This window comes from Populus alba, chromosome 6 (assembly GCF_005239225.2).
Source record: "Populus alba chromosome 6, ASM523922v2, whole genome shotgun sequence".
NCBI lineage: Eukaryota > Viridiplantae > Streptophyta > Magnoliopsida > Malpighiales > Salicaceae > Populus > Populus alba.
This window is the reverse complement of record NC_133289.1, coordinates 621960-637650: the sequence shown is the minus strand read 5'-3', so window position 1 is coordinate 637650 and position 15691 is coordinate 621960. Positions and strand designations below refer to the sequence as shown.

At 32.6% G+C, this 15691-nt stretch overlaps 3 protein-coding genes across 3 annotated transcripts; all 3 read right to left on the bottom strand.

Annotated features, from left to right (window-relative positions):
• Window positions 1-971: 971 nt before the first annotated feature.
• LOC118058457 (uncharacterized) lies at window positions 972-2167 on the bottom strand. The gene is made up of 2 exons (XM_035071159.2): window positions 1317-2167; window positions 972-1188 (listed from the first exon to the last, which is right to left on the bottom strand). Exon 1 carries the CDS (start codon window positions 2117-2119, stop codon window positions 1325-1327), a length of 795 nt encoding a protein of 264 aa, XP_034927050.1. The 5' UTR covers window positions 2120-2167; the 3' UTR covers window positions 972-1188; window positions 1317-1324.
• A 10002-nt stretch (window positions 2168-12169) lies between these two features.
• On the bottom strand, window positions 12170-13336 carry LOC118058489 (ABC transporter F family member 4-like). The gene is made up of 3 exons (XM_035071190.1): window positions 13329-13336; window positions 12985-13228; window positions 12170-12571 (listed from the first exon to the last, which is right to left on the bottom strand). Exons 1-3 carry the CDS (start codon window positions 13334-13336, stop codon window positions 12170-12172), a joined length of 654 nt encoding a protein of 217 aa, XP_034927081.1.
• A 299-nt stretch (window positions 13337-13635) lies between these two features.
• On the bottom strand, window positions 13636-14962 carry LOC118058460 (uncharacterized). The gene is made up of 3 exons (XM_035071163.2): window positions 14815-14962; window positions 13986-14687; window positions 13636-13878 (listed from the first exon to the last, which is right to left on the bottom strand). Exons 1-3 carry the CDS (start codon window positions 14870-14872, stop codon window positions 13847-13849), a joined length of 792 nt encoding a protein of 263 aa, XP_034927054.1. The 5' UTR covers window positions 14873-14962; the 3' UTR covers window positions 13636-13846.
• Between the last annotated feature and the right edge of the window lie 729 nt (window positions 14963-15691).

The following is a 15691-nucleotide window of genomic DNA, read 5'->3' as shown; positions in this document are numbered from 1 at the left end:
CCTGGCAAGCCATTAAAAAAAACCGAATTACTCTCCAAACAAAAGCATCTATTTTTCTCGAAGGACAAAAGCGTGATTTAACTTTCACAGCAAATAGACTTTTGTGTCTCCGTGTGCACAATGATTTCCATAGGCATCACCATTTATTATTTCTGTAAATGATAGTACTATATATAGGCTTATAGAAGAAAGAAAAAAACAAAGAAAAAAAGTACTACGTACAGTCTTATAGAAAGTGAAATGTTGAAAATTTAGGGTCCCGTTATCAAGTTTCACCACATTTAGGTCCTATCATATCAAAATACATGCAAAAGAGCACATTCCATGCCGGTATTAATTTCCTCCCCCCCCCCCCATCTTATGTATAGCATTAAATGTAGGTCACATCATCACATTTTAGCTCATCGTAGGTCGTTTCTTCTTAGTAGCCTATACATCCTCGGTCATGTTATGGGTCTACAATATTTTGAGCACAGAAAATATTTCCTTTTCTTTTTCTATCTCTAGCTTTTCAGGGGAACCCATTACTGCCCATTTATAGTACTTTAGGTCACATCACAAGAATCTTCTGGAGAAGGAGAGATGGTCTTGGTCACCAATCAAGTAAACTTTTCAATTCAAGCATGGATTCCAGGGGCCTAAAAACCATCACCTTTGTTTTAGAGGAGAAAATTAGGACCCTCAGGCCGAATGGAATACGAATTTATTTGGATACTGAGAGGGAGTGATTTTTTTAAAAAAACATTTATTGAAAATATATTAAAATTATATATTTTTTATTTATTTTTTTTTTTTGATATCAGTATATTAAAATTAAAAAAAATTAATTTAAAACCAAAACATAAAATATTTTTAAATTTTTTAAAATACTTTTTAAACAAAAAATAAAATAAACATACCCTAAATTATAAGCGGTAATGTATAAAGAGCGAGCATAAACCCCGGTCCCCGACAGAGCATAACACACAATAAGCAAAGCAAATTAAGACAGTATATTATATTGTAAAGGGAAAAAAGGAACATAAGAAAATCCAATAGGAGAACAAAACACAGGATATCGTATTGAAGTATGCTTCATTCTAGCCACTTGAAGATCTCTCGCGCAGTTAGACACATGAAGATCCCTCGTGCAGTTATTCTTTATGCTTTCAAGCCCACACACTTGTATAGCCCGTAAGTTACCACAACCTGAAACGATCAAACACAGAAGACAAACTATGAATTAATACTTTTCTAATTAACTGAACATCTACTCAAAATCAAGAAAAAACTATATATATAGCAAAATCCTGAATATTGACGAAGCTAGGCAGTACCTAGTTAATTAGGTAGGACACTTGAACCCTTCAGGTGGGGTCTTGCCACAGTCAACAAGGAGCTCAAGAGCAATGGGTAAAATGAGATTGATGTTGAGAAGTTTAGCCTTGATAGCGGTGCAAAGGCATAAAGCAGCGTCCAAGTCTACAAGACCTTCCAGCAGTGGGCAGCATTCGTCCTTGGCACTACTGCCAATACCAACGTGGACGAGTCCACCTAGGACATCCACACATGCGCCTAACTTGAGAGTGTCAATGGGGCAAGTCTCTTGCTTCGGTGGTGTTGGTGGTGGCTTCTCGATTGGTGGTGTTGGTATTACTGGAGGCTCTACCGGTGGAGGAAGAATTGGTGGTGTTGGTATTACTGGAGGAGTCACTGGAGGCTTTGGTGGAGGAAGAGTTGGTGGTATTGGTATTACTGGAGGAGTCACTGGAGGCTCTGGTGGCTTTATAGGAGGAGTCACAGGAGGCTTTGGTGGAGGAAGAGTTGGTGGTATTGGTATTACTGGAGGAGTCACTGGAGGCTTTGGTGGCTTTATTGGAGGAGTCACAGGAGGCTTTGGTGGCTTTATAGGAGGCTTTGGTGGCTTTATAGGAGGAGTCACAGGAGGCTTTGGCGGCTTTATAGGAGGCTTTGGTGGCTTTATTGGAGGGGTCACAGGAGGCTTTGGTGGCTTTATTGGAGGACGCTTTGGTGGTTTAGGGTGAGGTGTGTAAGGGCAAGTGGGACAGGCAAGTGAAGTAAGCAAAGCACCCAAGTTCAAAAGAAGGATCAAGAGATTAGCCACAGCAAACTTAGCCATCGTCTCTCCTTAGTTTCCTGAGTTCTCAAGTGAATATGAAGCTTAAGTCATGCATGCTAGCATTCTTATAGACGTTATTAATGAGAAGGGTAGTAGATTTACTGTAGCCATTTTCACTTATGCTCTAGACTCATTGTCAATAAAAAGATGATTTTGCCCTTGACAACAGCACACAAATAGTCTCTGCTGCAGGGTATAATAGTATTTTTTCTTTACTGAACAATAAAATTATTAATGTGCCCTCAGAAGGTAAAAAAATTACCAGCAAACAAGGTCAGTTTTAACTTTTTAATTTTATTTGTAAAAGTAAATTTATTTTTTTTTTTTTTTTTTCATCTAGTTATTTTTGTTATTATAAAGTTTAATCAAGGGTATTTGAGTATTTTATTATAAAAAATATTATTTAATTTTAAAAAAAAACAGGCTAAGCATGATATCATACGGGAACATGTATGAGTTCTTTCATGGTTTTTAAAAGACGCATACATTGTTGTTTGGTGGCTAAACTTTAGCTTTCCACGACAGTTTTTAATCCTCATAACGTTGCTTTTATTTTTATATGGCGGGTGTGATAAAAATATATTGGGTTTTTAGTCGATGACCATTTATTTATTTTCTTTTCTTCTTCTCATTCCTTTACTCAGTTTCAGAACTAACCCTTGCATATTTAAAAAAAAAAAAAACCTTCCATTTATTTTACTTTTAGATTTAATTCCTATTATTTTTATTTGTTTTATTTGAGATTTTCCATACAAACCAAATTTTCTTTCAATTGAATCCTCATTTAGTTTTTTACTGGTTTTAGGTTTGGTCTTCATTTTTTTATTTTGATTTTTAAATTATTCTCTTAATTGAATTATCTTCTCAATTGCATTCCTCAATATTTTATATTATTCTCTTAACTGGATAAATTTTTTTAAATTGCATCCTTCAATATTTTATATTATTTTTTTAATTGAATTATTTTTTCAATTACATCCCTCGGTATTGTAGTTCATTTTATTTTATGTTAGATTTGATTTTTATTTTTTTTATTACTATATGTTTTGTTTTTAATTCTTTTTTATTAGATTTTTTTTATTTTCATCCTTTAATATTTTATTGATCAAGATTTTGTTAATTTTTTGGGTCACAAGTTTAAAAGATTTAACCAGGTTAATTTATATCTTTTTTTTCCAAGTGTTTTTTTAATTGATTTTTTATGGTATCATTTTTCCATAGTGTTATCCCGATCTCATGTGCCGAATCATGAGTTTCAAGTGTTAACCCAACTTTATTTATAGCAATATTTTCTTTAAATTTATTTGTTGTTGTTATTGCTTCATTTTTTTTATTATATTATTAAATTAATAAATATTTAATCTAATTATCAAATTTCTTTCAATTCTTTAAGAATATAATAATCTTCTGAACTTTTTTTTTTGGTTAAATGTTTTTTTAGTTCTGCCTGCGACATCATGCGTCCACCAATCTAGTGGTAGATCTGAAATTCATGCACACATTATTTTCAGTCCAATATTTTATTGTATCTTTTGTCATCATTGATTGACTTATTCAATTAGTTTTATTGCCACATGTGAAATGGGATTTTGGGGCAAATATATTGGCATTGGTGTCTTGTACACTTCAACTTTTAAGGACTATATATGGAATCAAATATGTTGTGCTCGTTCTTGGCTATAGCTGCTGCAAACCATCATTCAATTAAATAAAAAGATATCGTTTTAAGTTTTTTAAAATTAAATAAAATTCTAATAAAATTGATGAAGTTATAAATTAATCAGATTAACTTTCTTCTAATTTAATTTAAAACATTATTTCTATCAAATCCCGAGTTAATGAATTACCGGATTAATCTATTAGTCCATATTATATTTAATAACATTGATTTAAAGAAATAAAATCTATTCGTATTAGAATATTATACTACAAGGGACAATTTACTATTGATATCTTTCAAGACTTAAATAATAAGTGTAGACACCTATCAAATGAAATATGCAATTTCCCTGGAGAGAGAAAAAATGTTCATACGAAGAAATACATAAGAGGCAGGAGAAGCCACTCTCTGGGATTTTTCTTGGCAGTACTCTACGATAGACTTGTAGATCATAGAGTACTGTCTAATGAATCCTATGGTGTCGGCCATATGCTTACAACAATTACAACAGTGAAAGTCGTCGGTTTGGTATGTGCTTCTCTTGCATTAGAATTTCCAAGCAACAAACATAGCTTCATTAGCATAATTGCTATAAAGATTAGGTTACGTATAATCCATTATAGTTATGCTTTGGCGTTCTTTTCTTACATCTTTTTATCCTTTTTTTCTTTTTTTATATTATTCATTTCCCTCCTATGGTCCCTTTAGGATATTTAACAAAAACACTAAAACTCATGGGAGTCTATAACAAAATTACTATATTGCCCTTGAATGGAAGAAAAAAACTAAGCCTTGAGAGTGAGAGTATTTTGGTCTTCTTCGTTGGCCCATTGATCATTAAAGATTTGTTTTTTAAAATTTTTCAGCAGAGTAAAAATACTTTTTTATCAAAAAAATCAATAAAAATTAGAATTATTAACCAAGAGCTTTCTTGACTTTTCACAAGTTTCTTAACAATAAAAATACTTATTTGCTCTAAGGGTCAAAAAATTGTTAGGTTGCTGGATGAGGGTTTTTTGGGGTTTTCAAATATCCATATACAATGAAAGTACATCTTTAACATTGAAAAATATAAAAAATAAGCTTTGTATTTAGAGATATTTTTGTACTTTCACACATGTATTTTGAGTAATTACCAGGATCACGGGGGAAATTTTTGGTATTTTTATATTATTTAAAAAAAAATTTAATTAAAAAAGCTGCTAGTGCATGTTCAAGACGCATCAGTGAGTGAATTGCTTCTACGCCATTTAAATAGCGTGTGTGAAGCCATACTATAGTTGAAATTAGCCTTTCGCCATCTTTCTAGTGCACCACCATGTCCTTTTCCATGTGAAGTGGCGTGTGGTAACTTACAATGGTTGGATTGTCAGTGATGATTGTTTGATTTCCCTACCTTTATTTTCTCTCTCATGATAGGTAATGTACAACATTGTTCTCTCTCTCTCTCTCTCTTTTCTTACTTTTTAATTTAAGTCATTATTCTCTTAATTTATTATTTCATTCTTTTTCAATTTATAGAATTTTTTTTCTTTTCAATTTAGTCCTTCAATTACAATTTCTCATATGGTTTTTTTTTTCAATTTCAGTCTCCATTCTTTTAATTTATTATTCAATTCTCATTCCATTTATAGAATTTTTAGTCTTTCAATTGCAATTTCTCATATTTTTTTTTATTACGATCCTTTTTTTATTTATTTTTCCTTGGCACTTTTGTAGAAGTTATTTTTGAATTTCAATTTCATCCTTCAATTAAAGTTTTTGTTTTTTTTTGTTTTTTTTTTTTCAGTTTGACCCTTATTCTTTTGATTTTTTTTTTCCTTTTATTAAAGCTATTTTTAAACTCAATTTAACCCTCTAATTGAAGAGAAGGAACTTTTGGTTGTATGCAAGATATACTCACAATTTATTTGGTTTTTTTTGGGCTGTATTTCATTTAAGTAATAATGAGATTGATTTTTTTTTATTTGATTGAGAAGGAACTTTTAAAAAAAATTTTAAAATTGATTTGAATAGTGTGATCCAATCAAACAATTAAATTATTGTGTTACTAGTTTAAGTAGTGGAACATTGATCGAACCATTTGATCAATAGCATTATTATATGAATATGTTTTCTAACATTAGAATTATAAAAAAAGAAACGGTAGGGTGGTGTTTGTATAATTTGTTTAGGTGAGAGTATCAAATTCAAAACCCTACCAATGATAACTTCTTCTTCTAAAAAAAATTCAAGTCAATGTCAAATTCTATTGTCCAACAAATAAAAAACATTTCAAATTTTATCAAGTTTAGTTAACTAGTTTTCACTAGATTATTAACATGCGCTATGTTACGGATCAAATCAAATTATTTTTTAACGTAAAAAAAGGTCTAGATGTTACTAATTTTTTTTATAGTAGAAATTTGCTTTAAATCATATGAGGATAAATATGACATGACTTGGTCTCTTTTGTGATTCCAAATGCAACCTAGATGACCAATGAAAACATAGTTTGACTCAACATAAATATTTAAGAATGATATTTATTTATATGAACATTGAGACGACAATATATTTGATTAATTGGGTCAACCCAAGGCATATTGAGTGATGAGAATATGATAATCCAATATAAATAAAATCAAATTAAATTATGAAGCTCAATTTTCAATAAACCTAATATTGAATGATGAAATTTTTAAAAATAAATTAAAAAAAAGGACCTACAAAAATAATTCGAGTCAACTTACTAAACCCATGACCTGGATCATGAGATCAAGATAATCCAATAGAAAGTAAATTAAAACAAATTATGAAGCCCAATTATCATTCAACCTAGTTTTGAATAATGAAATTGAAAAAAAAATAATAATTAAAAAAAAAACATAAAAAATGATTCAAGTTAGAAGAAAAAAAAACACTATTCTAATGAATAGTGTTTTGAGAAGAATGGCACGATAAATCCCCCCCCCCACTCTTTTAGTTTTTTTTTTATTAATATTAATGAAATTATAATTATTGGTTTGTAAATTAAAATTGTCTAGTACCCTTATTTGTAAAGATATTTTATTAGGTAAGCCTACTCACAATTATTTAGGATGACACAAGTGATTTAATGAGGTAAATAATTTTATACAGGATCCATTTAAAATTATTATTATTATTATTCTTTTTTATTTCATAAAGATTCTTTTGTTTTTTATTTTTAATTGTCTCAAAATAATTGTTTATTCAAAATATTAAGTTACTATATCATTAGCACACACTACGTTGCAGGTCAGATTAATTTTTTTAACATAAACAAATGTCTAGGTGTTGCTAATGTATTTTTAGTAGAAACAAATTTAATCTATGTAATGATTGGTATGACATGACTCAATCTCTTTAGCGGGTATAAAGGTAACTTGGATGATCGATGAAAACATAGTTACAAGTCAGATTAATTTTTTTTAATATAATAAAAATATCTAGATGTTGCTGATTTTTTTTTTAGTAGAAACAAATTTAAACCATGTGAGGATTGATATGACGTGACTCAATCTCTTTAGCAGGTCTAAAGGTAACTTGGATGACCGATGAAAACATAGTTTGACTCAAAATAAATATTTAAGATAATATTTTTATATAAAAAAAAATTAAAATGACAACATATTGGCTCCATTCAAGTCATCCCAAGTTAAATTTTCATTCAACATATCGAGTCATAAGACCATGATATCACCATAGAAAAAAAAATTTATGAAGCTCAATTTAAAAAAGAAACTCAATGTTGAATGATGAAATTAAAAAAAATAATAATTAAAAACAAGATCCATAAAAATAACTCAAGTCAATATGTCAAATTCATGACTTTAGTCATGAGACATGGATAATCCAATAAGAAGAAAATTAAAATAAAATATGAAACTCAATTATTAATCAATTTAGTGTTGGAAGATGAAATAGCAAAAAAAAAAAAAATCAATTTAAAAAAAATAGAAAAAAATAAATTGAGTCAACTAGGGTTAACCGACCAAACTCATAACCCAAGTCATGAAACGAGGATAAAAAAAAAAATCAAGAAAAATTATAAAGTTTAATTTCTAATTAATTTAATATTAAAAAATAAAATTTAAAAATTATTTTAAAAAAAATTTGAATCAATTTCAGTAAATAATGTTTTTCAACAATTACTTTCCTTCTCTCTCTCTGTTTCTATTGGTTAACGTAGCTTGATTTAAACCTTACGTACATGCTTCATTATATCAACCTAGATTAGATGAATGACTAAAATCATCGATCAGACCAGACTGATATAACCTAGGAGTCCTCAGATTAAACAGGGTAATCTCATATTAGTTATAAAGCAAGCTTAGCAAAACTACCTGTTAAGCCTAATTACTAATGGCCGACGAGGTTAAACGATTGGGAAATTTCTTGCTTCACACCTTGACAGGACATGGTATACATGTCAAGAAAGACACATTCTATGTGACTGCCCGAAAATAGTATGTATTATATTTTGAAATTTTATTCAATAACTTAATATTTTAGTTGATATAACTTTTTTTATATAATATAAAAGCTTTTATAATCAAATAATTAATAGTTCAATCTTATATTTTTCATTTTAATTAATAAAATTAAACATATGTTATTTTGATTTTTTTTTAAATTAAAATTAAAAAACTTCATTCAAGAATATATATAAAAACTTATTTATTATTTTAAATTTTGAAATTGAAATAATTATTGTAGGATGATTACTTTATCATATTGGTGTTCATATTCTTCTTTAGTCATTCCAAAAAATATATATTCAACCAGTCTTTCATGTAAATGAGAGCTCTATCACCAAAAGTGACACTGACTAGTGATGGTACAGTGATTGCTCTCTGAATTCAGTCTAATCAAAGACGTTAAGATCCATGTGAACGTTCTCTATATGTTCCTTTCATTTTCATTTTTCCCCACTAAATCCCAATACAAATTAATGTCACATTTCAAGTTTTACAATATCCTCCTGTACTCATATAGTAAGATTTTTCTTGTCTTCATTCATTTATCAACATATAGTAAGATTTTTCTTGTCTTCGTTCATTTGTCAATATATATATGATGGCCCCCCAGAGCTCTAGAAGACGAGAACCTAACAGCAAAGTAATACCCCACCATGACAGCTTGTGCATGGAATTCAAGCTAGACTCCATGCAACAACTAGCTGGCAAGACTTACGGATGTTATCTCATACACATCTAATTAAGTGGATATGGAGATTATCTCAAACTCCATGGCAGTGCTTTGTCTTGTTGGTTAAAGGCCATTCAGGAAGCCATGAAAGTCATGAGTTCCTTTTGCATTGCCATGTGGTGTTGCCAGATTGCTGTTTTGATTCTAAGATCAGTAAACAATTGTGGGCTCTAGTTTTTGTTGCCAAGGTGGTGATTTGAATGTTGTTAACTTAGTTAACCATGGCATTTTGCTACCCTACTGCATGCCGACAGTCATCACAATATTTAAACAATTAATAATTCATGCACCAAGGTCGCGCTCTCTCTTGCCAGAACTCTGGTTTGTCCATATATATGTGAGATGAAGTCGTCGACTGCAGAAATTAATTATCGTGTCCCTGCAATTCATCTTTTTTTTAATGATTTCAAAAGAATGTAAAAGGGGAAGGTAATTTTTTATTTTTTTATTCAATCACAGGATTAGCTAGTGAATACTGAGTAATGCTTAAAAGGGTACGGCTAGTTATTGGTATTTTTTATGGAATCACATCTCTAGTGTTTATATATAAAGCTCGATTAATATTAAGAAAAAATGAATCTGATAGTACACACATTTTGTCCTAATTCCTTACAATAGAACAAAAGCTTTTCAGAACAGTACAAGTGTAACATTTTCCCTCTGCACGGCATGCCATTCTCTTGCAACTTACTCTAATGTTTTATTGCAATTAATGTGGGTCATCATGTAATACATGTATATCTGTTACATGATGACCACAAAGATTGCCTTGACGATATGCCAAGCTTATATATCTTCTTTGTTTTGTTAATTGATATTTTGTAGGTGGATCTCAGCATTACTGTTTCACACCACAAGTTTCTCTAGCAATTATCAAGAGCATGTGGCATGACCTGATCAGGCACTGTGTGCACACTCTAGTGGTTCGAGGCTATCTAGCTAGACTTTGTGGAAAGAGGGGCTAGAGTGTCTGGTCGTGGTTTTGATGGACCACTATTTGTCATTTAGAAATTTAATTATATGATGGTTGTGGATACAAATTTAACTTTAGTGGGCTAGGGCCACCCTACTCACCACTACTCTTTTTCCAACCTTCTTTTTAAAATAGCAACAGTAAAAACTACATCAATATCAAGTTGTAATCTATAGGAAAAATACTATATTGATATTGTGTATATAAAGTTTTTATATTATGGATCATATTATAGATATTTAGAGGATCATGAACGTATTATTATTTTTTTATTTTAAAAATTACAGATATATATTAGGTTAAGGTATACTCGCCAAACTTAAAATACTTAAAATATTTTTTATATTTTTAATATTTTTTATATTAAAAAAATTATTATTTAGTGGAAAAATATGCCAGTACACGTTAAATCAAGATCCAATTTCTCAGTAGAAATCAGGGTGTTTTTGTCAATAATTGATACTATAGGACCAAGTGTTAAAAAAAATATCTTTAAGGGCTATGCCCTCTCTAGAAAGGAACTCTCAGTTAATATCAGATGTTGTCTTTGCCTTCCGACATCATTGCTGGCAATGCTTCTGCTGATAACAGGCCTCTGTTTTTGTTTTTGTTTTTGTTTTCCAAGTTTTGACTCGTTTAACTTGCTGTCACCATTGAACAATCTGAAAACAGCCTTATTCACACTGCAATAATACTGAGAGTTTCTGCTTGGGATTCTCAGGCTTTTGCAAACTCTTATTTGTCACCGATGCCTGGACGACTTGAGTTGGATGCAATTTGATATCAGGAAGTCATTTAGTGTAAGGATTCCAGTTAAGTTTACATAATTTGAGAAGCTATACATATGATCAGATGTTAGTAGCTTAAAATAGACATTTGGCTAACCAGACTGATGACAAATGTAATTGATCAAGATTGCACCATTGAAGGGAACACAATTTCAATCCAAGCCTGATTGAACCTGAAGCAAGCAAGGAAGAACACACCTTATCAGGACTACACTAGTTTCATAATTCCGGTCCATACTTATTATTTCAGGCGAGGAGCACGTCAGAGGTATCATAAAGGCTCTCATCTGAGCAAAAGAAAGGAAGGAGAAACAGGAAGTCAATATAAGCCCATGAATTGTAAACACTTGGTGAATTCTGCTTCACAGTGCTAGGAACTGTTAGGAAAAGCCGAATTCAAAAGATCAAAAACAAATATCACTATAAATGCTTGGTTGCCACAAGTTAGTTATCTCTCTAGTAACTTTTCTAACACCTCTAGCTTCGAATTTCAAATTGTTAAAATATAACCTTTTCTGTTCTCATCGGTCGATATAAGCCCATGAATTGTTAAGAAAATCAAGTCAATCTTCCCTGGTTAGCTGATAACATGCATAAACAGTCTCCAACAAATTCTAACTCAAAAATCAATTTTCCCTGAACAGCCGATGAATGTTGTAATTCTCTGAAAAAGGGACCAGCCATTGTCACCCTCTTCTTTTCAATTACTGGAAGAAGCAGTTTTCTACAGTTGATCAATAGAAATTCAGACAGCATTCACAATCATTGAAATAAATGTTGGTAAAAAATGTAGAGTAGGGGTGTCTCAAACATTTTGTGGTGAATATGAGCAGCAGCAGCAGCACTTGGTGACTCACAAGCAAGCATCCTTTCATACATGAAATGACAGAAATCCTAGTCACTCAAATAATCAGGACAGGTTATGATAATACGATGTAAAGATAGATTGTTTCAAATAATTGAGGTTACACAAAATCGGAGCCAAAAAAGAAGAGACTTTTCCGATTAAATAAAGCCTGATAGCAGCAAAATTCGAGGACATTCCTTATATAACTGACAAGTTGCTGATCATCAAGCTCAGGCTCAGGCAGCTTTAAGTAAAAAACAAAATGTAGCTCGATGTCATAGCTGAAATGGTAAGAATTCATGTGCTTTTATTAGATAAATTCTATGTTATTCAAAATGATCATGTATTATATAAATAAAAACAAAGAAACAAAATAAAATGTTCTTCCATCTTCCACCAAACACCAAGAGAACGAGATCCTCTTGTCTTTGAATGTTGCAAGGAAAGTAGCATGTGCCATTTGTTTTGGTCAAATACAAATGCAACAACTGCAAACAAATTCTTATGAAGCAAATGATGCGGAGAACAAAGTTTCACAACAATAGCCTCAGTCATCAACCTCAGCCTTAATCTAGTTTCGAAGCTCCTCTTTGTGCTCTTCTAATGTTCCAGGGAAAGTATCCAGAGTTCCATCTTCCACCACCCCAGTTTCACTCTTCTCTTCACCATGACAGACACGCGGTATCAACCTAGAGTCATGACTGACCAGGACAACTCCACCGGTGAATTCATCCAGTGCATCGGACAATGCGTCAATACTCTGCATATCCAGATGATTGGTCGGTTCATCCAGTAACAGAACGTGAAGCCTCGGTATGTATATTGATGTGAGAACAATCCTGGCTTTCTGCCGCCCTGATAAGTTTGCTCTAGGTGTAAGATGATTTTGCTCAAGTCCAAATTTACCAAGCTTCTCTCGAACAGCCTCCACTTTGCTGAGGCCTTCTTGGTCAGGATGGAGATGGAGAAGGCACTGAATTGGTGTTTCATGAGAAGATCCACAAAGTGTTGCGAGTACCTTTTACTGTTCCTCCTCTAATAATTTGGTACAAAGCATAAAAAGACATATAAATCAACATATAAAAAAAGTTTGTTAACAGAATATTAACTTTTAAATTTTAAATTGAAACAAGAATCATTCTTATGATCTTGAAATATTTTATTGTTCGAACCAACAAGACTCTTAGTTACTCTCCTTAGAAAGAAGAGTAAGATTTTGGCAAGAGAAAACGTAAGAACATGAGTTCTAGAAAGACGAGAATTGTTCTTGATCTATAAAACGTTGTCAGAATTGTCTTTATAGACAATCCTGATATTACTTCTTCAAAACAAACAAACACATCCTTTTAACGACACATCTTTATTTAAATTCATTCACTCTAACACCTTCCAATCGTCAACTTCTGACTCTGCCGCACTTTCAACCTCAGTTGGTAGCAAATCACCTTCAAGAAGATTGAGCCGAGTAGATTTTCCAGCCCCGTTGGGTCTAACAATACCCACACCAACGCTGGACAACTTGAAATCCGATCGGTCTGGATGACTAAAGCTTACTTCATTGAGCTGCCAAAGTGGTGGTGATAGCTTTGGATGTTCAGGAAAGTGTTTCTCAGCACTGTAATCTCTCCACCTCTTTGGATGTTCAGGAAAGTGATAGTTTGTAGTGAATATTCCTTTTATTTTGGTTATATTCAAATTATTACTGAGCACAAAGTGGTGGGTAGAGTTACGACTCCATTATAGCACCAAAAAAAAAAAAAAAATGTTATTGTGTGAATTGTATATGATCATTAGAGGGAACAGACTCATTAGCTACCTAACCAAACCTGTAGAGTTAAATTAGATTGATGAAGTGAGAATTATATTTACTCTTATGTGCCGTTTGGTCGATAAATGTAAGAAGTCAAAGGATGCTTGGATGATTTTAGGTATAATCTTAAAAATCATGGATGGTTTACTGTAGCCCCAAGTTATTAAGTCCAACGTTGTTTTTCCTGAGGCAAATGAAAATGCTGTCCATAAATCTGAATGCATAGATGCAAAAGATATATAAGTTTCATATACAAAATGTGAAACAAGAAGAAAATATCACAGCAATGCGTTTTAACTCATTGGCTAAAACCCTATAAATTCAACAAGAATATTAATTTTCTAACAAAAAGTATTGTCTTCAACTAAATTCCCGACACCACAGTGCACTGAGCTCAGTGAACTGGCTGGTCTATGAGAGTGTCTGTATCCTTGGTGCTCAATTATTGGTAAAGTTGCAGTCATCATAACCTGCAGCAATCATGAAGAGATTAATTAGTAATTATCAACATTGTTAGGTAAAAAGGGAAATTATTATTAGCATTTCTTCTCCTCCTTGAAATTGTAATCATACTTACTTGGATCAATTGTGACAAGCATGGCACTCCCACCAAAATCACAAGTGCCCCCGCGAACCTTTGTTTTCTGCCAGTAACTGTTGAAAGCATATGAAGCATGAGCAACCAGTGTATTGGGCTGAAAGCAATGCCCATTGGGCTGAATTTGTTTGCATTCGGCACCCGACCCGCAAGCATAGTCCAAGGCCTCTTGGATTATTGAATCTGGCACTGTTGGTTTTGCCACACACCAAACAGCATATTGTGGGTTCCTATGTGGCGGTGACGGCACGGCGGGTGGCGGGTAAACCATCGGTGGTTGATAGCCCGATGGGCTTGGAACACGTTTTGGTGGGCTAGGCTCATAATGAGGGGATTTCGGAGTCGGTGTGTGAGTGGGCGGGCAAGCGAAGTTATAAGATGGGCTTGGAGGTGGGTTTTGGAGAGGTAAGATTGGTGCAAAGGGCGGTGGAGAGGCTGCCGGTGTGTGGCCTATTGGAGATGGCAAAGTTGTAGAAGGTGATGGTGGACCAAATGGTGGGTTTATACAATAGGGAGGAGCACTATCAGGTAAAGAAAGTGGTGCAAATGATTCTAATGGTGGGAGGGACAACGGAGAACTAGCGCCATATTCTAAATCAGCTCCCGGCTCTGATAGCTGATCAATCTTCACTTGATTTGACACCTCAGGTTTCTCCAACATTTGCATTGGAAGTCTTGCATCTGCAACAAAACAGATTAGAGGCATGAAGGGGATGTGAAAATGCAGGTGCATAGACACAAACTAGACATGCCAAGTATATTCATAGCAGAGACTAAAAAGCTCTAAAAACAAGAATGAACAAGTTACCACTAAGAGTGAAGAAGATAGGCGCTATGACGAGAACGTAAAACACTAGAATCTCCATAAGGTCTGCTAATCTTGGCTTGAAATGTAGCTGTCTTCAAAGCTCCAGAAGTGAAACTTCTGATAGAAAATTATCTGACATCCCCCTTGCAAGCTCATGGGGATATATAAGTTATCCATAAAGAGAGGACTAACTACAAAGTGGAGGAAAGCGAGGAGGGTAGGAAAAAAGCAGGTGGACACAAGGTGGGCCTGTCGACATAGAGAAACTAAAGATTATTCCCTTGCATTGCCACAATTACGTTAGAAGCTATCTTAGTAACAACAACACAAAACTCAAAGATGTGTGATTGAAAGAGTAATCAGAAGGTTGTTTAACTAGGAATATATGCTTGCTTGGCAAGAGAGAAAAATTAAAGAAATGGAGTTTAACTCACTTTTATATTGCTTGCTTTCTACTCAAAGATAACAAATGTTTGTTTTCTTGCTTTTCGTCCTATGTAATATTCTTTCACTTGAGATTCCAGAATCATAGGCACTGTCCGTTCTTGGGAAATAGTAACCATTGATTCTATGCTTAATATTAACCCCTAACATAATACATTACAAAAGTTCGAGTAAAGTGTTTGGTATTGCGTTTATACTGTATTTGAATTAAAAATATATATTAAATTGTTATTTTTTGAATGATTTTGATATTATGATACTCAAAACATATATAAAAAAAAACATAAAAAGAAGAAGAGAAAAGATATGGAATTACCAAACACATACTAAGTTACTATTAACATATTTAATAAATGGCATTTTGTTGACACGACACTTCACATCTAATGCTATAGAAACCAATGGTGTTCAGATCAGCACTAAACTGGTAGCT